At 36.5% G+C, this 23,317-nt stretch overlaps 1 protein-coding gene across 1 annotated transcript in view; it reads right to left on the bottom strand.

The window, feature by feature from the left end:
• Window positions 1–2,604: 2,604 nt before the first annotated feature.
• The window catches only part of PTBP3 (polypyrimidine tract binding protein 3), a gene marked incomplete at both ends in the record, with an annotated part of 46,736 nt that continues 26,023 nt past the window's right edge, over window positions 2,605–23,317 (bottom strand). Inside the window, 10 exons of the mRNA XM_080638324.1 lie at window positions 2,605–2,737; window positions 3,442–3,519; window positions 4,643–4,859; window positions 5,421–5,513; window positions 6,486–6,519; window positions 9,083–9,204; window positions 9,859–9,936; window positions 13,153–13,327; window positions 14,788–14,898; window positions 19,186–19,350. Coding sequence (XP_080494450.1) covers window positions 2,605–2,737; window positions 3,442–3,519; window positions 4,643–4,859; window positions 5,421–5,513; window positions 6,486–6,519; window positions 9,083–9,204; window positions 9,859–9,936; window positions 13,153–13,327; window positions 14,788–14,898; window positions 19,186–19,350 — 1,206 coding nt within the window. The remainder of the gene's footprint in view (window positions 2,738–3,441; window positions 3,520–4,642; window positions 4,860–5,420; window positions 5,514–6,485; window positions 6,520–9,082; window positions 9,205–9,858; window positions 9,937–13,152; window positions 13,328–14,787; window positions 14,899–19,185; window positions 19,351–23,317) is intronic.

The following is a 23,317-nucleotide window of genomic DNA, read 5'->3' as shown; positions in this document are numbered from 1 at the left end:
AAAGGAGAAATTAAGCCTTTCTCTTTTTGAGAGGAAGTCAGAGGCCCACATCCCTTTATTAAGCTTTCCCATCTTCTGCTGTCAGTCAATTAACTAAAATGCATGATTCACATGTTTGTATACACATATAATCAGTATCCCTGTACCACTCCTGATATTGCACGTCAGTATTAGATCCCAAACTTAAGGTTCCATTTTCCCAGCTTTACAGTTACATTCGTATCTAGTAAGATTCCTCTCCACTGTAGCTGTAATTCTTGAGAAAAGTGACAAACCATATTTTATGGGTAATGGTGCGGTATTATCAAAGTAATTTATGTTGCAATAAACAAGGAACTTTCCCAGTCCATCAAGATTCTCTAACTGATACCAGTGTGACTGCTAACAAGGTAAAACATAGACATGAATTAGAATTAAGTATCCTGGCGAAAAAGAGTCTATGCAAACCAGCAAGCCTTCTTACAACTGCACTTGGCTAAAATCATAAATGCGTAATTTTGTATCATGCTCTGGCACCCCAGAATTTCTTTTCTTTTCTTTTTTTTTTTTTTTAATTGGTTTCAAACTTCACAAAACTGAGTTAGCTATTTCTGAAAGAGGAAAATAGAAAGACTACCTTAAATTCCAATGGTAACATCCTGTGTTATTCCTAAGCCAATTAGACTTTTCAGTAAATAGCATATTCTGTATACTTATTTATTTATTTTGTACGGCACTTATTATCACTGCATACGTATTTAGTCAGCATTTTATCTACTGTCAAACAGCACAATTTGTTGCAGTCTGGCACCACCTTTACTATGATTGGCTGCTGCAATTGATTTACATACATTAAAAGAAGGCAAGCTAGTTTTTCTCAAAATCCTGCTGATTTTAAGAAATAATACAGAGAGAAAATATGAAAAAGCTTACTACAGAATACTTAACGTAATGTGAGAAACATGCTTTTTCTTTGAGAAAGATAGAAAGTCATACAATTCATACAAACTAATGAAAAAACCCCAAAGTGGCTAAACATTTCAGCAGTAGTTAGGAGTAAATAAATGTTATGCTTGATAGGAATATCTCTCTAAAAGGTAGTTAACACAAGAAAGAAAAACAATGAAATTTAATTTTTTGAAATAAAAGTCACAAAAGTTTATATGTACTTTAAACACCAAAGCTAACTCTACCTCAGCATATTCTCCAAAGAGAAATATGCACTCACTATCAAATATTTCTTCCTACTTACAAGGGAAAGAATGACAGCTTTTTATTACTTAAAGATTAATACTGGGAGAAAAATGCAGCAACTCAGATGTCTCTTAAAATGTTAGATAAAGTCCAGAAACTGGGGTGAAATTTGCTGTGTAGTCTTTCTATACAGGCTTTTTTTAGTGCATTTTTTTCAGCCAAGTACTGGCATCAAGTAACTGCAACCAGGTAAATTTGAAGAATCCCCGCACAATTACACAAGAAGTTAAGCTCATTCTCACTTAAACTCATTAAAGTCATTCCCACTTCTATCCAATCCTTGTACCAAAGCACAAAAGTCTGGAATTCAGATTACTTTGTGGGAACAAAAGTATCAAGGAAAACATTTCTAAGAAGACCATGAAGAGAAAGCCCAAATGTATTTTTCAAGACACTTCAGAGAAAACTCTAAAAGCTCTTGTATCATAAGCATATAGTAAGGCACATAATAAAAAATTAAGTAAATACATAGGAATTGAAGTATTAGACATTACAGTGGTACAAAAAACTCTTGAGGCTTTATTTTTCTGCTCCAAAGATGACCTTAACAAAAATAACTTCTTAAAAAGTTATCAAATCATCAAAGACCTGAATATTTTCAGTAAGATTGTAAACATTTTATTTGTTAAAGAAATGTAAAAAAATTCACTGATATCAGGACTATTTTCTCATTTTCTCTAAAGCACTATCATACATCACTTCATAAAAAAAGAAATTAATGCCAGGGCTAAGCCAAGCTAGGTGTCTGATACCACATCTTGAAGAAACTTGTCAAATATCTTTTACGCTACAGTGAGAAGGCACTGCCTGTTCTCTAATAATTTAACCCATATGAACAGCACAGTTTGCTTTTAAAAGAAGTTATTTGTAAAGATTTGCCAAACTATGAACACGTACCCTGGCGACATAAATACTATTTAGAGGACACTCACAGCCAATGCTTGCTTTTCTTCAAGAAACCCAAGCATTATTTCACATTCAAATTAGTGTTTAATCTATGTAGTGTAGATTTACTATTATTTTTGTTAGAAGTACCTTTTGTTTGGTATATTGTAAAAGTTCTCTGAAGTGTTTTGTAAGGCCAATTTTAAACAAAAGCTAAAGGGATGTTCTCAAAATATAACTTTAGGTAGGAAACTTTGGGATAAATATTGTTGCTAAAGCACTTTCATAGAGGAATTTTTCCATGGATGAATATTAAACTTTGATCACATACTGGCAGCCAAAATCAGAAAAGATAATCACCTAATACTTTGTGTACAAATGAGCTTTTTCTTTTAAGAGACAGAGCTGGTTACAGCTGTTTCAGTCTCTACTTGAAGATTTTATTTAATGTGTGATGCAGTCTTAAAAGGAAAGTTCACAGAAAAGTCAGATTGTACATTTTGAGAAGGAAATTCGGAGGTGATGCTTTTCTCCAAGGTTACGATTTTGAAGTGCAATGACAGCATGAAATGCTTCTTCTACAGAGCCCAGCTGGATAAGAGCCATTCTGCAATCTTTCCTGAAGTACAATAAAAACTATCATTAATCCTGAACAAATTTTCATTGAACTAGCCAACACAGAAAAGTGGCACAAGTATTTTTTCAGCCACATCACACGCACTGAACACACTCGTACAGGGAATCAGAGCTAGTTATGCACATGCTAAAATGAGGAGATGTAGAAACATTGCAGATCAATTGCCTACAGCCATGCCTTTCGTCCATTACACCACGCTTCAAAAAACAGGGTCAAAATAAGGCTTGAAGACCTTTAACAAACGCTTGTAATGTCCATGTATGTGGGATTACTTAGCTGGTATGATCATGCTAAAATAATGCTGCCAAGCAACTTTAATGAATGTTAGAGCAGGTTCATTGGCTTCTTTTAATTGACATTTTACATATTCAAAGCCAGTATTTCTTTTTAAAGAAAAGAGTATTTACTTTACTTGAACTTATTGTACTTTGAACCATGTGGAATTCATCAAAAGGCTGAATATTTTCATTTAATTATGCTAACATATTTTACCATTAAAAATTTTAAGATTCAGATTATCAAAAATTGCCATAGCTGTGCAGCTTTTGACTACAGATTTAAACACATGGAATTTTGCCTATACTTTTATTTATGCATTATTTTATTTATATATATTTATTTCTCAAAAAAACAATTAGCCCTCTTCAGGGTGAAAATTTGCTCAGCACTTTTACAAGAGAACTTACTGGATGAATCTGAAGGCTTTCACAGTAGATCCTGTATTTTCAAAAAGGTTTTCCGTATCCTCAACAGTAACAAAAGGCCTATTTAAAATAAAGAACAAAACAAAACTGAAACAAACCCCCCTCAACTTGTAAAAGAATACAGGGTTCTGTAATAGTATCAAAATCTCAGTTCTGGTTTCAAATTAAATTTGAACAGCAAAAACTATCTCCACCAACTCAAGCCATGTCGACTTTAGCTCAAACATCTTGGCTTGGACACTAAGATTTAGCACCGCAGTGTGATACAAATACATTTCAGACACACTCTACCACTTTTCATCCTACCATGTTCCTCTCTTAGTTAAATTAAGATTGCATAAAAATCACTTCAGATCTTCACCAATATCTTCAGAAATACGTTTCATCATATAATTGCTGCAAGTGTGCTTCACATGTTTTCAATTTTGAAAGCTTTCTATTTTACTCAGAAAGCCATTATTTAAGTGGGGGTTTTTTTTGGTTGGTTTTTTTTTGTGGGTTTTTTTGTTTGTTTGTTTGTTTTTGTTATGTGGTTTGTTTTTTTTTTTTTTTAATTTGGACAAAATTCCATAGTTTTCCCTTTTCCCTCCCTGCACAGATGTTGAACAACAGATGCTTGTAAAAACTTATGTTTGGCTCTCACTCCTCACATTGTTGACAACATTCTAGATAGGAGAAAAGGTTGGTCCGGTTTTAAAGAACATGCTTCTTAATACTTTTTCTTTATAACAACTTCCCTTCTACGTAAGATGTCTGAATTCTGTAGAAACAATTCTTTTAAAAAGTGTTAGAAAGATTAAAAACTGCATCTACATTAAACAATGATGCCAGTCACGAATCTGATGTAATGTAACTCCAGTACATTACCTCAAAAACCATGACTTTAATATTCACAAATATTTATAAACACAGGACTTAATATTTGTAAAGCAAAAGCATATTCTCAAGCAAATGTAAACTGTACTGAAATGCAAAGAAGAGCATTTGATCAGTTCTATTCTTTGCTAAGAATAAAAAGTGACAGTTAAAGGATTCACTTATTGCTAATTACACAGCAGAAAGATCCAAATTCTTAGGAAACTGTAAAAGGCCAAGGCAATGTAAAGATTATATCAGATTATGTAAACTAAGAACTTAACCTAAAAACCATCTTTACAAGAGGATCACACATGTAGATACTCACGGGATGTTGGAGAGATGCAGGGTGTCAGATGGAGGAAAGATGTTTTGAAAGTTCTTAGAACCAGGCTTCTTAAAGCGATGTAGAGGGCTATTGCTATAGTCCTTCGTCAGACCATTGCCCTTTTGTCCCTCAGGAGGAAGTTGAATTATTTGATGTTTTGAAAGAGTAGCATGGATGACCCTTCCATAAAGCTTCTGTCCATTCAAGTGGCCCATAGCTAACCAGTGGAAATACAATTAGAACAGGAATGAAGGGAAAGGAAGAAAAAAGTATTCTTTGCCTTCTATTTAGTGTCAGATTTCACATTCTAAATTTAAACTGCAACTTCCATGTTTACCAGGTGGGCTATGTCATAACATTATATTTAAAACAAGCATAAGAATGTAAAATATCCTCCAGTTTAAAAGCAACAAAAATGCAAACCAGTATTTCAATAAAGAGCAGTTGATTATCCTTAAATAGCTAGATATAGGATAAACTACAGTAAAATTGTATGATGCATTAGTAAGATAAGCTACAAGAACATATTATAATGTTTTAATTCTATCATTGACTAGATTGAGATTCACAGGATTTATTTTTTTTAACCACTACAGGAAAACAACTTTTTTACATGAAGCAAACATGATAACATTAAAAAGGACAAGCTTGTATGTACTAAAGCATCATGATGATGGATTTCATTTGTTTATGCTTTTGTCACTCACAGATAGCAAATTCCTCATCTTTATCGCATTCACTCTAGTTGAAAACATAACTGTGCCCTAAAAATCAGTACCTAACTGAGCCTGGGTTGCATCTGCCATCTGAACCAATGCATTGCTTTTCTTCTTAAACATGATCTTCACACGATGTACATCACCATACATACCTGTGAAAATCCAGACAGAAAATTTGTCCAGAGCATTACTACAAACAGCACAAGGGCAAATCTGGGGTTTTTGACTGACATTATGGTTACAAAGAATAATCACCTCATTAAACAGGTTGGTTAGAATATTAGTACGAAGGAGATCCTTAAATTTTGTGTATTATTTTCTGAGGCTCAGAAATGGGGGAAAACCCACAGGATTTTAGTCTCCTGTGTGGAGACCTCATAGCAGCCTTCCAATATCTGAAAGGGGAGCTATAGGGATGCTGGGGAGGGACTATTCATTAGGGACTGTAGTGATAGGAAAAGGGGTAAGGGGTTGAAACTCATACAGGGGAAGTTTAGATTGGATATAAGGAAGAAATTCTCTACTGTTAGGGTGGTGAGGCACTGGAATGGGTTGCCCAAGGAAGTTGTGAATGCTCCATCCCTGGTGGTGTTCAAGGCCAGGTTAGACAGAGCCTTGGGTGACATGGTTTAGCGTGAGGTGTCCCTGCCCCTGGCAGCGGGGTTGGAACTAGATGATCTTAAGGTCCTTTCCAACCCTAACTATTCTATGATACAGCATATTTGTATTCAGCTGTTAAAGAGTGCAACAGTGTTAAAGTCCTCTTAATAGAGGCATATTAAATATTACTACGCCAACACACATTGTCCTCTGCAACTAACATACGTGCCAATTCTTTACTTCATTTCCTCTGATTCAGTCTTTGTTTTTTTTATTTTACTTTGCTTTCCTATTGTTTGTGGTAAACAAATTGGACCACACACTGAAATTCTTCTGATGCTGTAAACATTATGCCATTTTGGTACCTGTTGCCTACAACTACTGACTCAAACAATTGCAATTTTAAAACTAGCACATTCTCTTGTGCATTGTCTGAACAAAGAGAAATGGACCTTGCATTAGCAAGCATATATCAGATAAATAAAAAGAATGTTAGCTCTCAAGGTATGTTTGACATATCTTACCAAAGAGGATGAAAAGTCCATGTGGTGTGATGGCCTGTTTAAATGATAAAATGAGTATATTATTTTTAAAGCCATACAAATAAATATATTCCATAAATGCATGGTAAACAAAAAGAATGGAAGAGATACTGTACACTAATACTGTGATACTGTAATCTGTCTCTTCAAAACCCATTCCCTAACTACAATAAATACAGTGTATAGCATTCTTGTTAATATATATTTGCTATGTACATATAAAATATTTAAACATGCTAACACTACAGCTCATGCATTTTCATCAATAGAGACTCATTCTGTCATGCTGAAGAAGTTATTAATATTTCAAGTGGCTTAATTATTTCAGCTCATTCTTTCCAAGCTAGCAGTTCACTCCCTGAAAAACAAGACATTTGCTAAACTAGAAACAGAAAAGAGCATTCAAGAATCCTTTTGTATTTTCTAAACAGCAGACAACACCTTAAAACTAAAAGCAGTTGCTTCAAAATGTTCAAATAGATACACATACCATGTTTATATATGAACCAGATAGAAAGCAGTACTTAAATTGCATTCAACTAGAAGCTGAGAACAGAAAGCTAAATACTGAACGAAATAGCTTTCCTTCAGTGTTTTTAGTTACATCCTTGTGTTCCAAGCTTTCCAAGCACCAAAGAGAAATTTACACCCTAATGCAGCCAAATTTGATTCAGCTGAGGCAAAGGTTTTGCCAGTACTGAGTACTAAAAATACCTGGGTATCAGAAGCACTACTCACACTCTTTAGTCTTACTCATTCTCAATTCACGACATTTGAAATATGTACCAAACTTATCTAAATTATTTAAAAACATCAGATAGTGCAGTTTAAGTGTAACTCCATACCCTTTATCATCATCATTATTACTAAATAAGTAACAATTACTATCAATATAAAATTTAAATGCTTCTAGGAGTTCGGGCTTTCTGGCCCAAATATTTTAATTCAGCACAGAGTTTATTTGAAGAAATTTTGTAACCAAAGGAGACTGCAATACTTAGACTAAAAAAAAACCTTTCTGGAAAACAAAACCAGTTAATTTAAAAATCATGAGGGAATGCTGAAATGCACACTGAAACCCTGCAATATGGGAGAAATGTAAGTTGAAATAAAGTCAACCAGATTTTCTATACACAGAAAAAGAAGTGAAGGGCTCAGACAACCACTACTGAAGAGCAAGTGTTACACAGTTGCCAAGAAATATATTTACAACAATTTGTATTTCCAACAATAAGCACTGTTGTACAGTCTTATTTCTTATCTTTTAAGAAGTTGAGCATTATTTAATGCATTTATGTTGTATCATGCATTACAGCACAAGGTTCCATATGACAGCTTCTTATATATGATTAGTATTAAGTAAAGCAGCAATGTCCAAAAATAGCTTTGACCTTGCTTCACACATCCTTAGTCTTAAAAAACACACTATTTTAAGACTCAGATTGCTTGTGGATTGTGTATCCACAGCAATCATCAGCAACTTACTGAACAGATATATTGACAAATTAAAGTAAAGTTGACTTGTCTTACAGTCCTAATCTGCAGCTGTTTCTTTTGATGCTTACTGTTAAATTCAGCTGTCAGAACAAAACCAGAAATACAGCAATTACTTAAAGATTAAATAAACTGTCAACAGATTTTTAAACTTCAGTAATACAAAAATAACTTCCATTTTGCTAATAACTCCTAATTTTATCAGTTGTTTGGTTAAGCAAGTCTAATGTGTGTGTAAAACAAACAATTGCTGTAGTAGAAGTGCTTATCCATAGTCAAGCAGAATTGTGGTTTTAGTCACAGCCTCTGTAAAGCTTGATTTTTTTTATCTTTTATTATTTTTTAAGAGATGTACATTGCTTTTAATAAAGCATAGAGCAATGTGTAGTATTTGAGTAACAGGAGTTCCTATATAATTCTCACTATAAAAATAACTATGCAAGCTGTCCTTGGCAATTTTACTGCCAACATATATGTATATATATATATATAAAATAATAAAATCTGTGTGTATTATGACATGTGAACATGTGTATTTATTAACTTTTTTAAATGGATTTACAGTGATGTTAATAGCAAAGTGCACCTCTGATCTTCCTCTCCAACTCGGGATAAGCTGCGAAAATTAATGATCTTGCTTTGGAATGTTTTTATCTTCTTTTCTCTTCCCTCCTGCTTCTCTAACTCCTCATGCTTTGTAACAAATAAGTCTTTGGCCTCTCTAATGACAAAGCAGCTCACAGAGGAGTCATATTAACAGAGGCACCATTAAGTTTAGTTGTATGTTGTTTACCTCCTCAAGCATTTCTCACGTTTGACCATGGACTTTTCTATAATTACCAGCTACCCTGATAACAAAGGTTTTCTAAAGTAAATTGTGTTGGAAAGCTTTTCACTGCTGACTGGAGTTTTCACACATCATCAGTTTTGCAAATTATCCCAAACAAGAATAGAGCTATCCTTTTTTTCGCATTATCAGCATTGAGATTTCCTCTCTTACTTCTTCAGCTAATGTCAATTTGCAAGGAGAATTCTGGCAGTTGGTACAAGTTGATACTTGCATCAGTTTCACCAAACAAACTTACTTCAGGGTTGAGGTTGCTGACTAGTAAAACAGAATTGGCTGGAACAGTAGTAACTGCAGGAAGAGCCACTGGTGCAGGCACTGCTGACGTGGGAGAAAGAGAACCAAGTGGTGCAGGAACAACTGGAAAGGAATAACCTGAAAGGGTATTAATAGCATGACTTCACATCTCAAAGAAGAAAAGACATTTTAGAAGACAAAAGCAGGTTACATTTGGCAAAAAACATCAATACTCAATTAAAAAATGCTTCTAAGGAATTTAGTTATTACTAGTATTTGACCAACAAAGCAGAAAGCATCTCCCCTCCAGAAATGAAGAAATATTCAGCTATACCAACAGACACAAAAAAAAGAGACAAGCCCAAGGAAGAAGAAAAATAATTTAGCACAGAAAGGAAAAGATCACTGAGTCTAGAAGACTATTTATTTCTCATTTTATAGCCAGAAAAAGGGAGATTTCCTTCTTTAGCTTTGACTGTCACTGAAGTCTTATGATTCTTACTAAAACATATGCTTAGTTTCTTCAACTGCAGGTAATCTTTACCATTGCATTTAATTTCTTTATCATATTTATTAAATGATAAAATACTTCAGTATCTGGGGTTTTTATTCAGAAATTAGTTTTGCTGAATAACATGAGAAAGAGAACCAGAGTGACTCAAACGAGCACTGTGTTCCAACTGCAATGTTTGAAAACAATTTGTTGTGAACCAGTGTATTCAAATAGGCCACTAGCCACATATACACACACTGCATTTTTAGAAAACGGAAGCTTACTTGCAACTGGAGTAAAGGCCATGGCTGGGGCAAACCCAGGAGCCCCTGTATATGACGGGATGATGAAATTTTGGGTGCCTAGAGAGAGCAGACACATCTAATTTTAAAATTTTAAGCCTTTAAAATTTTGAGAAAATGGAAGAGACTTCAGGAGTAAGATTCAGCTTCTAGTGTTCTGATCTCAGTCTGTGATTATGTCTTTTATAAAATGTTTGTGTTAAAAACTCTCATTTAAATCCAAGATTCAATGTTTTACAAAGACAAATTTCAGCCACATTTGAAGACAAATATTCCACTTTGCCTCAATTTTCCTTTTTAAAATGAAGCCATAGCAAGATGTAATATGGAGAAGTTTGAATAGTAAAGCATAGCATAGAATACGATCCATTAAAGTTAAGATACATTAAGATACCTGTGATGCAATGTTCCATAGTTTCTACTTACACAATGGAAACGTATTCTGAACATTTCCATGAAGTAAGTATACTCAAAAACATTTTGCAATGATGAGATACAGCTATTCCCTAGATATTTCTAAAACCAGTACGGGCTAAATAATACAAACAACTACAATGAAACTGAAGTTCTGAATTTTACTAGTTACTGAGATGCATAAAGGTATATTTTGCTTTTTAAGGAGATCTACTTTATCAGGTTATATTATTTCATAAATAAGCAGGGGCTTTTAATGGTTCTCCTGGCAATCAAAAGCATTGAACAGATTTGGAATATTGACATCTGGAGAATGCCAGCCTCAAAGATAGCTCAGTGACTTTCACATTAGTATGTGGAGGTGTTACCCAGGGCAGCACACTAACTTGTATTCTAATATGTAGTTACATACAAACTTGAGTTGTGGTTTCTTTCATTTGTTGGCACGCTAGGCTTTTTTAAATGAGGTATATGTATTTAGCAAATACATCCTACATGCCTGGCAATATGTCTGTTTTACTACTCAGACCTCCACCATTGACTAAAATAGCTAAATTCACTAACAGATGGTCATTGACAGGGATGATACAATAGTATAAGAAGTATCTGTTATGGATTACAAAACCAGCAAATGAAACAGACATCACAGATCAAGTATTTATGAATGCTGCATCATATTACACCTCCTCTTATCTGTAGCAACAACGTGTTTTTCATACAAACAACTGAATTCATTTATCACACCAAAGGAAGTCATTGTGTTCTTGAAATATACACATTGGTGCATTATATCGACAAGTCCTGGCAATATAGATATTAATCACTTATTCACAATCCAGGAATGGTAATGGAAACATTAATGAAGAAATAGAGAAAGCGCTTCTGTTCTGCTAAATAAGACCTGCACGTTGCACACTGATACCAAAAATTAGGCATATAAAAATTGTGTCAAACAGAGGTAATGCAGAAAGATCTGGAATTCTTTGTTGCACTTACGCGTAAAATAATTTGTTTCATGGCTAGCTTCCAAAGCAAGCTAATTCATGTATCTCTGCTTATGCTCACTGGGTTAGGGAACTCTTTAAATGCAGAACATTCACAAAATCTATTTATTTACATTGCAGCATCTTTTAACCACAAGCAAAAGCAAAAATTAAAGAAAAAAAATTAAAAAAAAAAAAAAAGGAAAATAAAAAAACAAGTTTCAAGAGCAGTTTAGTTTTCATAGTAGGATAACTTCAAGCCTACAGAAAAAAAAATGCATGTATTATTCTGGTAGTTACCTGCTTTCTCTTCTAGTTCTCCATCAAAAATGTATCCACTAGTAGCAACATCGGAAGTGTAAGTGCTAACATGATTCCCAATATTTTTTCCTCATGTCATGCAACTGAGGACTATCCGAACATGCCTATGGCAAAGTATGTGTGTTGTCACCACTGACTGAAAGGCTAGAAGCATGCTTCTTCCAGTCTACGGCTGGTTTTTTTAAAAAGAAAAATATCTATGCAGCTGCTTCATTGTGACTGCACTACAAACAAATTTTGATGAAGACATCAGAATCTTCTTTACATCAGCATCTCTGTCATTCTTACTGTTACAGCAAATGTTCAGACTGAAAACAGGACTACTAGCAATGACAAGGCTGGAAGAGTGAGGGGGAAGAAAATGGAGATGTGTTCATGTGTTATTCCCCAAAAGCATGCATACAATGTTATCTCTGCTCTATAAACAAGTTTGTCCTTAATCTACTCTAATTTTACTTTCCCCTTTCACTGATATTTCAAATTGCGCAAGTCTAATTAATGAGAACGTCAAATCTATAACAGCATGTTTCCATGATGACCTATGGCAAATCCTCAAAACCATTATAAAGATGGTTGCACATTACGTTAAGATCCAAGGCCTGCCTTCAAAGGAGCCAGCAAAAACAATCCAGAAAGTAGTGGGTGCAACTCACTTTCTTACTCTAATCTAAGCTACCAAAGCCAGCTATCCAAAAAACCCAAGCCAAACACAGTATCTGCCCTAGCTATCACAGAAAACTAAAGGAAAAATGGGAATTCTTCCCCAACCCTTCTCCAACCTACTCAAAATGCTGGGACAGTTCTTAGCTGTGTATTAGTGCTAATGGTTGTCATTAGAGAAAAAATAGCTAAAATCACTCAAATTGCATTGTGAGTACTTCTGCCAGATCATCATATTAATCTGTTTGGTCATCTGCATTATTACTGAAGCTGATTAAATGAGGATACCTGAGCTATTTATGCCAAAAAGGCTTCTCCAGTGTAGCTTCAAGCAGACTTTGTATCCTCTACATCATGGAAATTACTTCTAAAATTCACAAAAATTTCTAAAAATTTATCTTTTAGAAGGTGACAACAAAACATACATATATATATATATATATATATATATATGGGGTAGCATTTCAAAGTTTCTTGTGGTTTTATTTGTTACAGGAGGCAGTTATCCTAAATAACAACAAATAAGAGCTAACACTCTTCACTCATTTTCAAGCAGCTTTAGGCAAATAGTGTCAACTTTGAATGACTGCCATTGGCCATTCTGATATGCAACATTTATTATATTACCTGTACCAATGATATAATTTCACAGCATTTTACAAATGCAGCTTTTTCACACCACTTTGAATTTGCCCAAGTGCATTCCTCATGTTATAGCTTCAGATACTCATGTATCTTGAGTAGTACTTTCTGCTTTCCATACAAACTTTATTTGACCCAACAAACAAATGTAAACAAAATGTACCTTTCTGTGAACTTGATGTCAAGCTACAGCATAAGTGCAACATGAAAAGCATAGTGACCTTATGGTGTATCACTAAAAATGAAGGTTTCTTACCACAGGCAGGAGCCATGGGTAGCTCCAGAGGATGGTGGCCATCACCAAAAGGAAGATCAAGGCGAGTGAAATCTCTACTTTTCTCATTGTTGTACTTCACCTCAAGTCTACTTAACCTGGAGAACTCAACATGCAGAGTGCAGCACATAGTGTAGATATTATGGCCATCCAGATTCTGAAGAAAAATAGCAATTTGTTATTTTTGTTATAATTTGTTTTCAGAGACAAATCACAAGGTGGCAGCCACCACTGTAAGTTTGTTTTTATTCCAGTTTTATCCATACAGAAAGGCATCTTGTTTCTAAGGTGGTGCTTTTACACACTAAGTATACAACTATGCTGCCACCATCCTTACCTAAACATCCTGTGTAGAGTACTAGTGCAGTCCACTAATTTGTATTATGTTGCCTCGTGCCAATGGACAAAACAGCTTTACACATGACTTGTCTTCTTGCTGTGCTTCTAATCTTACTTGTCTCCCACTCAACACACGATATCAGATGCTAGTAGCAATACTAATTAGGAGCTTTTATTGCATGAAATTGTCCCTTACATAAACTGGTAAAGGGCCAAGAGCACAAGTCTTATGAGGAGTGGCTGAGGAAACTGAAGTTGTTTAACCTGGAGAAGGCTCAGGGTGGGATCTTACCACTCTCTACAACTACGTGAAAGGACGATGGAGCAAGGTGATGGTTGATCTCTGCTCCCAAGTGATACGACAAGAGGAATCAGCCTCAAGTTGCACTAGGGAAGGTTTAGATTGGATATAAGGAAAAATTTCTTCATCGAAAGGGTTGTCAAGCACTGGAGCAGGCTGCCCATAAGTGGTTGAGACATCATCCCTGGAGGTATTTAAAAGACCTGGAGAAGTGGTTTAGTGGTGGACTTGGCAGTGTGTAGTTTATGGTTGGACTCAATGACTTCAAGGGTCTTTTCCAACCTAAATGATTCTATAAAATCCATCTCTTTAAGAATAGCTATGCTCAGAAAGATCACTAAAGTAGTGTTTTTTGCTTAAACCAGTCATAAAAGAATCATGATGGATGGTGGGGGGTAAAACACAATCAAAAGATACTCGTTTGTTATAATTATTTAACATAATCTAGACTGGAATTATGATTTCTGTGAAATCTTTAATAAGGTATATATTATTATTAATACTGTTCCTTAAGAAAAGATGGTATTGTTAACAAACAGGCTATAATCCCACTTACCTTTACTAATTTCCAATATACACTTATTCACTAAAACACATAGTGAATTTACTTACTGGACTAACTTGCAAACAGCAATAGATAAATATTCTGTTTCTTTGATTTTGAAGCTGAGAATAAAAAGTCAACTTCAGTAACAGAAGTTGGATAAAAGTTCCATTCACTCTAGCCTCTGGGTAATTTAAAAAAACCCAAACCCTAATGCTAAATACCACTTAATACTTAGCAGAATCTGTGCTTCTATATACCTTATATGGCAACTTTCAAATTGATTTTATTTATTTACTAATATTGAAGTGGCCACAGAGGTTAAAGAGAAATACAAAGTGTCCAAGTCCCAGCTATCCCTAATGTTCCCCATTTCCCTGGGAGGGTAGGAAGGGGACCAGCAAAACAATCAAGCTGAATACACTACACTTACCATTTTGGCATAATATGCATTCATTGGATCAGCATACTGGAGCAAAGCTTGGAACTGGTTGTTCCTAGTGAAGATAACAATCTTCAAGACAGATCCAAACCTAGAGAAAATCTTCAGAAATAGAAAATGAGTTTTCAGAAACAATGAATAACTCATACACACTAAAATCTAGCATTTAATGTATCACAGAGATTGCTGAAAATTATTTCTTTTGTGAGAGCTGAGGAGAAATTGAATGAACTTAGAGTTTTTTTCATATTAAAAAAAACTAAAGAGGCTATAAAAGATAATGAAAAAGGATGAAATTTCCTTAAAGATTCAGCAATGGCTGTTCAACAGTCAAAGAGTGGGGAAGGCCAGCCCGAAGAGGCATTTGTCCAATGCCTGCAGAAAAACTGTGGATAATCAAAGTTGAGGTTTGAGAAATGGACTTTCACAAGTCAGTTGAGATGGAAACTGCAATCTGCTTTTCAAGGCATCCACCTTTACATTCTGTATTTCAAACAAGTTCTGCAAATTTGGTGACCAAAAATACATTTTAAATAGTTGATGTGTCTACAGATTAATTACACACAACTACTGTCCAAACTAGAAGACAAAGAAGGAAAGAAGCAAGACAAAGACCAGGTTTGGGACCAACCCCTCTAATTTACAATTGAATGGCATTTAATTTATTGCAAATGCAAGCACTGCAGAAAAAAAAAATTAGAAGTCTGAAATTAATATACATACACTCAAAATGAGAGTGTGAACTACATGAAGGTGTCTGTACAAAAGCAAAGCCACAAAGAAAGAGGACAAAAGTATATCTAGGGCACATCATGTAAGTGTAGAAAAACTATGACCAAATCAACAGTGGAAGAGGAAAGGTGTGTTTGGAAAGTACTAACAGTTTTAGAGCAAATTGTCAGAATCAATGCAAGTCAGGAAAGAAGAACTCTCCCACACCCTCCCCCATCCCCAGAAAATACTAAGCCTGGAACAGAAAGAAAAGGGCAGGAAGGATGACCCTAGGAATTATAGGCCTGCCAGCCTGACCTCAGTGCTGGGGAAGGTCATGGAGCAGATGATCCTAGTGAGATCAAAAAGCACATACAGGAAAATGGAGGGGTCAGGCCGAGTCAGCATGGGTTCACAAAGGGCAGCTCCTGCTTGACCAACCTGATCTTCTACGATAAGGTGACCCACCTGGCTGATGAGGGAAGGGTGTAGACATTGTCTATTTGGACTTAAGTAAAGCATTTGACACTGTCTTTCACAGCATTCTTCTGGAGAAACTGCCTGCTCATGGCCTGGATAGGTGGATTCTTCACTGGTCTGGAAACTGGCTGGATGGCTGAGTCCAAAAAGTGGAGGTAAATGGCGTCACATCTAGTTGGCAGCCGTTCCTTCATGGTGTCCCTCAGGGCTCAGTGTTAGGGCCAGTGTTGTTTAATGTCTTCACTGATGATCTGGATGAGGGGATTGAGTGCATGCTCAGTAAATTTGCAGATGACACCAAGGCGGCTGGGAGTGCTGATCTGCTGAAGGATACAAAAGGCTCTGCAGAGGGATCTGGACAGGCTAGATTGTCGGTCTGTGGCCAGTAGTATGTGGCTCAAGAAGGCAAGTGCTGGGTCCTGCATTTGGGCCAAAATAACCCCATGCTACACTCCAGGCTTGGGAAGAGTGGCTGGAAAGCTGCTCATGGAAAAGGACCTGGGAGTGCTGACTGATGTCCACTGAACATGAGCCAGCTTGTGCCCAGGCAGCCAAGAAGGTCAGAAGCATCCTGGCCTGTATCAGAAATAGTGTGGCCACCAGGACCAGGGCAGTGATCATCCCCCTGTACTGGGCACTGGTGAGGCCACACCTTGAATCCTGTGTCCAGTTCTGGGCCCCTCACTACAAGGAAGACACTGAGGTGTTGGAGCTGGTCCAGAGAAGGGCAACAAAGCTGGTGAAGGGTCTGCAGCACAAGTCTTATGAGGAATGGCTGAGGGAACTGGAGAACTGGAGGTGTTTAGTCTGGAGAAAAGAAGGCTCGGGGGGACCTTATTGCTGCCTACAACTACTTGAAAGGAGGTTGTAGTGAAGTGGGGGTCAGTCTCTCCTCTCAAGTAACAAGTGACAGGACAAGAAGAAATGGCCTCAAACAGCAGCAGGGGAGGTTTACATTAGATATTGGGAAAAATTTCTTCACTGATGCTCAGGCATTGGAACAGGCTGCCCAGTGCAGTGGTGGAATCACTGCCCCAGGAAGTGTTAAAAATCAAGTAGATGAGGCCCTCAGTGATATGATTTAATGGTGGTCTTGGCAGTTCTGGGATAATGGTTGGACTTGATGATCTTAAAGGTCTTTTTCAACCTAGTTGATTCTATGAGATAAGGACAAGCATCTCTTGCCGGCTTATTAGGCCTAGAATCCTGGTAGTGGACACACTACCCCAACTCTTTGCGCTCAGTTTTTCAGAATCTCAGAAACAAGGGCTTTATGCTGCAGTTTTCATTTTGTAATAGAAGACAGAACAAAAAGCTTTTCATAGCAATTTAAAATTAGCCACTAAGTTCCTGTTCATGAAGCACTTCCCCTTAAGAAAGGCCTAAATAAACCTTCTGAACATAGGCTTTTCCATGTATATCCATTAAACTAAATACACCTTTTTAAGATAATGAAATTCCATTTACTCCTGTTTGGTTTTAAACCTAAAAATCATTGCATATCAATTTTGTTTCTGCAAAGATAACACTAAATATTCTGTTTCTTATAATAAATATTGTAAGGTGAATCCTGGTTTAAAAAAGTGTTAGTTTCTTGACAAACAATTGTAACTTAAAAAATACAATTGAAGTTTTGGATGACAGCTTGCCTATTGGAGATCCCCCTGTACTTATCAATGAAAATTTTCATTTCCATTAACATGGAATTTTAATTTCCATAACACATTTATAAAGTGATGTGACATTGCTGCTATCGGGCACAAAGTGCTGCTTTAACGAGAGGGGACTGACCACTGTTCAGAACTCCAAATAAGCTCCCTTTTCAAATATTGCTTAATTTTCTAGACCTATTGCAAAAGTAGTTGAGTGAGAGCTACTGGGCAATTCAAAGACTAAAAACATCATTCTGGTGCACTAAAGTAAACATTAATCAAATTAAAATAAATTAACATGAATCCCCCTTCCACTACGTGCTTAGTAAAACAAAACAAAACCCCAAAACCAAATAAACAAACAAAAACCCCACAACTAAACAAAACCCCATACGAGATTAGATCCAGGAACTGTTACTGCACTATTAATCTAGTACAGCTCCCATAACCACAGGACTTTGTTCATGCGTTGAGTGCACTAATGATCCTAAACAGTCGACAGTATTCGCACAAGCTCACTAATGAGGAAACAACACTCAGAGATACAAACAAGAGTTTAGATAGGAAAAATTGCTACATCAAAGTGACAACTAGTATACTAGTTAGTATCTGGAGGAGAGATACTGAGAAAGGAAATATTAAGAGGTAAAAGGAAAAATAAAATGTTGGTAACAATCAACAACTGTTGAGATGCTAGTAAAGCACCAAAAATCTTCCAAAACTGCAGATTTTTGTAAAAATACACCAATTGTTTTAAATCACATTAATTTAAGAAGCTCAAATTTGGGGCATTTTTCTTTTTACTGCACACATTTACTAGTAATGACAAAAGCTTCAAATATTAAACACTTTGCAATATCTGAAAAAAGTAACAAATTCTTCAGGCACAAAGACATAATCTTGTAAAGTTACTGTTTTTAAACTTACAGCTCTCAACAGAGCACAACAGTGGGTTAAGATAGCATAACCACCTAGCAGGAGTTACGGTGATTTCTTTCATAGCGATAGACCACCTCTGCACCAGGCTTTCAGAGATAAAGTAAATGGCATTCTAACAGTTGATGAACAATCAAAAATATTTGTCCAAGTAACTATACTTGTATGTTACATCATTTGCCTCAAATTATAAAAGTGACTATAAAAGGTTAAAATATAATGAAAACTACAAAAGTTACTCAATATAAAGAATATGGGTCCACAAGTTCATAACAATCATTATTTTACCAGCTCATCATGTGGGCATAAATTAGAAGTTACACCTCAAGTTTGTGGCTGCTTCCACAGAAACCAAGGAACTAAACAAAATGAAAGACAACATGCAAAGCTGTAAACAGAAGCCCTGTTTACTATGATCCTTTTTTGTGCAAAACTGATTCAAGCCTAGCCCCATAGTGCAATGAATAATTTTAAAACTACAGTCCTCATTCAAACAATTAAGGATGCACAGCTACTTAAAGAAAGAAAAGGAAGTCAATTAATTTAAAATAGCAACAATGGAACAGATTTTAAGTTGGTTTTTTTTTTTGTTTTTTACCAATCTCATTACCTGATACAACACTTCTATAGTGACAGGGTAGTGAAGATTTTCAACAATTATTCGAAGAACCGAACCTTGATATGGACGGTGCCCACCTTCAGCAGCATGAGTACTTGGAACAACCTGGCTTCCAGGCTCCATAGCATTCTCAGCTTCAAATGCAGCTTGGGCTCTCTGAAATCATGACACAGCAGACAGACACCACAGTTACACACATACAAATTATTAGTTTCTAAACAAAGTTCTCATACAAAGAAAAGCATGTATAATGCATTTCAAATGCAACTTTGAAAAAAAACGTATTCCCTTTATCTATTATCAGTTCAAATTCTGTGATAATAGGAAAATCATACCACTTTCTTCCCTTCCCCTTAAAGTCAGATCATAGTTTCACATAATTATGACTCTTTTTTAGTTAAACTGTTCCTACTTTACAATGCCATATAGATACAATTTTGCTTTGATTCCATAAGCTTTTGTTACTCTAGAGATTTTCCAGCAAATCAGTATGATGACAATACTGTAATAGACTAACAGCCAGCGTACCAAAAACTATTAGCTCGGCTTTACTAGGACTGCATTCTCTTCAGGAACTAAGTTTTGCTGGGGATAAGCTTAAAGGTGCATAGTCTGCTCTTCCTTCTGAGCCAAACTATCAACACAAAAATCACCCTGAAATCTCACTCATCAAACTGCCTCATTGGAACTTTGAAAGTCTCTATGCTTGTTTTTGATGGGCTTTCCTTGGAAAGGTCTTCAAGACTACCTCTGAGAGAACCATGGATAGGTGTTCCTTTCCAAATGTAGTGCTGTGACTTTAAGTCATGTCTCAGTAACACTATTTCCCTTGGAAGATGGACTAAACATGGCACACAATACAGATGTCAGCTAGTTTCAGAAACCCCTGCAAAATAATCTGTACTTTAGCCCTGAGCCTAGACACTAAGTCAGTAATGTAGTGTTCAGACACTTTGCTAGTGCCTCCACAATTTAAATAAAACTCAAAAGTAAAAGGGGGGGGGGGGGGGGGGGGAAGTAAAATGAAAGTAGACAATGTTGTTTTTAGAGAAGGAGAAAGCAAGTGTCATGCACTGAGCTGAAAATAATCTGAGAAACAGCTACAAGCAGCCTTATTTGCAAATATGAGTATAGTTTTCCTGAGGTTGTTATATACACATCTTTAAAAAAAAACAAAACAAAACAAAGCAAAAAACCCACCTTGTTATTTTATTTATTTGTTTTTGCAGATAACAAACCAATCCAGCAATCTTGAATAAGGAAAGATACAAATAACATTTATTAGATTGACAAGCTTGCAAGTTTTCAGGGACTTGGGTCGGAACAAATTAAAAATACGCACTTATTTTTGCCCCAATCACTACTTACAACATTCTTACATAAAACAGAATCATGATACACACATCACAGTATATAATTTATATATCTAAATGGGAGGTCAATTGCAATTCATCCAGGAATTCAAAAATCCAAACAGATTTCCACTGCAATATGGTGATTTGTATCCTTTGATATTATTGTGCAAAGAGTACTTCTGTGTTTACAGATTAGGATTTAAACCACCACCTGCAATGTTCAATTCATATTCTTATGAAATCAATTTTTAGTACTTCGAAAATGCAAGGAAGAAATTAATTTTATTGTTTGGCATGAAGTTACACATAAAACTGATATTTATCAGTGAAAATACCCATTTTATTGGATCTAGGGTTTTTCTTAGAATAAACAATCAACATTAATTTTAGTCATGTTATCTTTTTTAAATTTGAACAATTTAAAGACTATGATTTTCCTGAGTTTGGCATGGTCTTGGAACAGTGACAACACCATGAATCTTTCAAAAACAAGCTACACGACCTGCCACAATAACATTGATATCTGACAAAGTGAAAAGCTTCAAAAGAGCAGCTTCTGGGGCAGAAAGTGGTTCATCGTGTATCACCTGGGTTTGTTCTTCCTTGTGTTCTTCAGATAGCATCTACAGACCACATAACTAACAATTAACTTTAAGAAAACAGAAACATAGGTTTTTGTGGTATTCCTGCTACTATATTGTGGACATGGGGAAAAAAATCAGGACTAATTATTCAGGGAAAAGATTTACTGGAGAAGACATAATATTTTCTTCATGTTCTGAAGCTACTGAAAGCTGTTACCTGTTAAAAGTCAGGAACGGCAAAAGTTCTTTCAAACATAAAGTAAGCAAGTATTTCTAAGTAGTGTAGAATACAATAGCAGGCTCACCTACAGCAGGCTGCTTAGAACTGTTTCCCACCAGGTTTTACATGTATCTGAGGATAGAGATTACAGAGTCTCAGAGCAACCCATTCCAATGTTTGACCACTATGAGAGTAAGAAAGTTTCTTAAGTGGATTTTTCTGTATTTGAAATAATGCACATTGCCTCTTGTCCTGCCACTAGGTAGCACTGGAAAGTGTCTCCATTTGCAGACATTGGTAAGATACGCCCAAGCCTTCTCCAGGCTGAACAGTCTTTAACCGTCTTCATGGCCTTTTGCTGGATTAGCTCCACTATGTCCATGTTTCTCGTGTACTGAGGAGCCCAGGACTGGACACAGAATTTGAGATGTGTCTCATCAGTGTTGAGTAGAGGGAAGGTTACCACCCTCAACCTGACAGCAACACTCCGCCTTCTGCAGCCTCAGATGTTGCTGCTGGCCACCTTTTCTTCAATGGCATGTGTGTTGTCCACCAGGAACCTCAGGTCCTTCTCTGCCATGCTGCTTTCCAGCTCATTGGCCCCAGTGTACAACAGTACCTGAGGTTACTCCTCAGGTGCAGAAGTTGGCATTTCCCTTTGTTGAACTTAGTGAGGTTCCTCCTGTCAGTCAACTTCTCCAGCTTTTCAAGGTTCTTCTGAATGACAGCACAACCATCTGGGATGTCAACTAGCCCTCCCAGTTCCGTGTTGTCAGCAAACTTGCTACGGATATTCCCCGTCTCATCATCCAGGATATCATGAAGATGTTAAACAGTACTGAACACAGGATCAACCCCTAGGGTACTCCATTAGTGACCAGTCCCCTGCTGGACTTCATGCCACTGGCCACAACCATTCTATCCTTTCAGATCACTTCACAGTCTACTTATCTAGACTGTATTTAATCTGTTTGTCTACTGGGATGTTATCAGAAATAATGTTTATAGTCTTGCCAAAGTCCAGTTTAACAACATCCACTCCTCTCCTCTCATCCTCCAAACCAGCCATCTCACTGTAGAAGCTCACATGGGTCAGGCATTACTTCCTTTTCAAAAACCCTTGCTGACTTTTCCCAACCACCTTCTTGTTCTTAAAATGTATGAAAAAGGTCTCCAGGATTAGTTGCTCCAGGCATCTAGGTAAGGCTGATCAGCCAATGGTTCCCTGGATGCTCCTTGTCCTTCTTTAAGATAGGAAAGAGATTTGCTTTCTCCCAGTCCTCAGGAGCCTTCTACAGTTGCCATGACCTTTCCAAGACTGTAAGAGTGGCCTTGCAATGACATTAGCCAGTTCTCTCAGTACTCATAAGTGCATCTCATCAGGGCCACAGACTTTTGTTTAGCCAGTTTGCTTAAATGTTCCCTAGCGAGATTCTTCTCTACTTCCTTCATGAAGACCTACATACTGTCCTCAGTGGCTTGGTATTCTGAAGGGCAAGTTGTAACCATTAAAGTCTGAGAAGAAAGCATCCAGCACTTCACCCTTTTTCATTTACTTTGCAAGCAGGGCTCCTTCCCCCATTCAGCAGCAGGCTTCATATTCCCTAAATCTTCCACCTGCTCCTGGTTCACTTTGAGGGGCCATTCTTGCCACATTCACATTCCTCCTGGAGCCAACTCCATGTGATCTTTGACTTTCCTAATCACATCCCTGCGTATTCAGACAATGCTTTCTATATTACTCCTCCAGAGGACAATATAATGTCCTCTGTATTGTATGGACAGGTGATTGTAACTGCCTCTTTTTTATGTTAGAGTTCAGTCAGGAGCTCCTTGTTCATACAAGCAGTTCTCCTGCCACCTTCATTTGATTTTCTGCACATCAGGGTGAATGATGCTTGAGCTTGAGCTCCTCCACAGTAATTTCACAGAGAACTCCCTGTCTGAAAAAAGTTACTGCTTGA

The sequence above is a fragment of the Psittacula echo genome, assembly GCF_963264785.1.
Source record: "Psittacula echo genome assembly, chromosome: Z".
NCBI classification, from domain to species: Eukaryota; Metazoa; Chordata; class Aves; order Psittaciformes; family Psittacidae; genus Psittacula; species Psittacula echo.
Note: the sequence above shows the minus strand (reverse complement) of the source record. Positions and strands in the feature narration are given on the sequence as shown.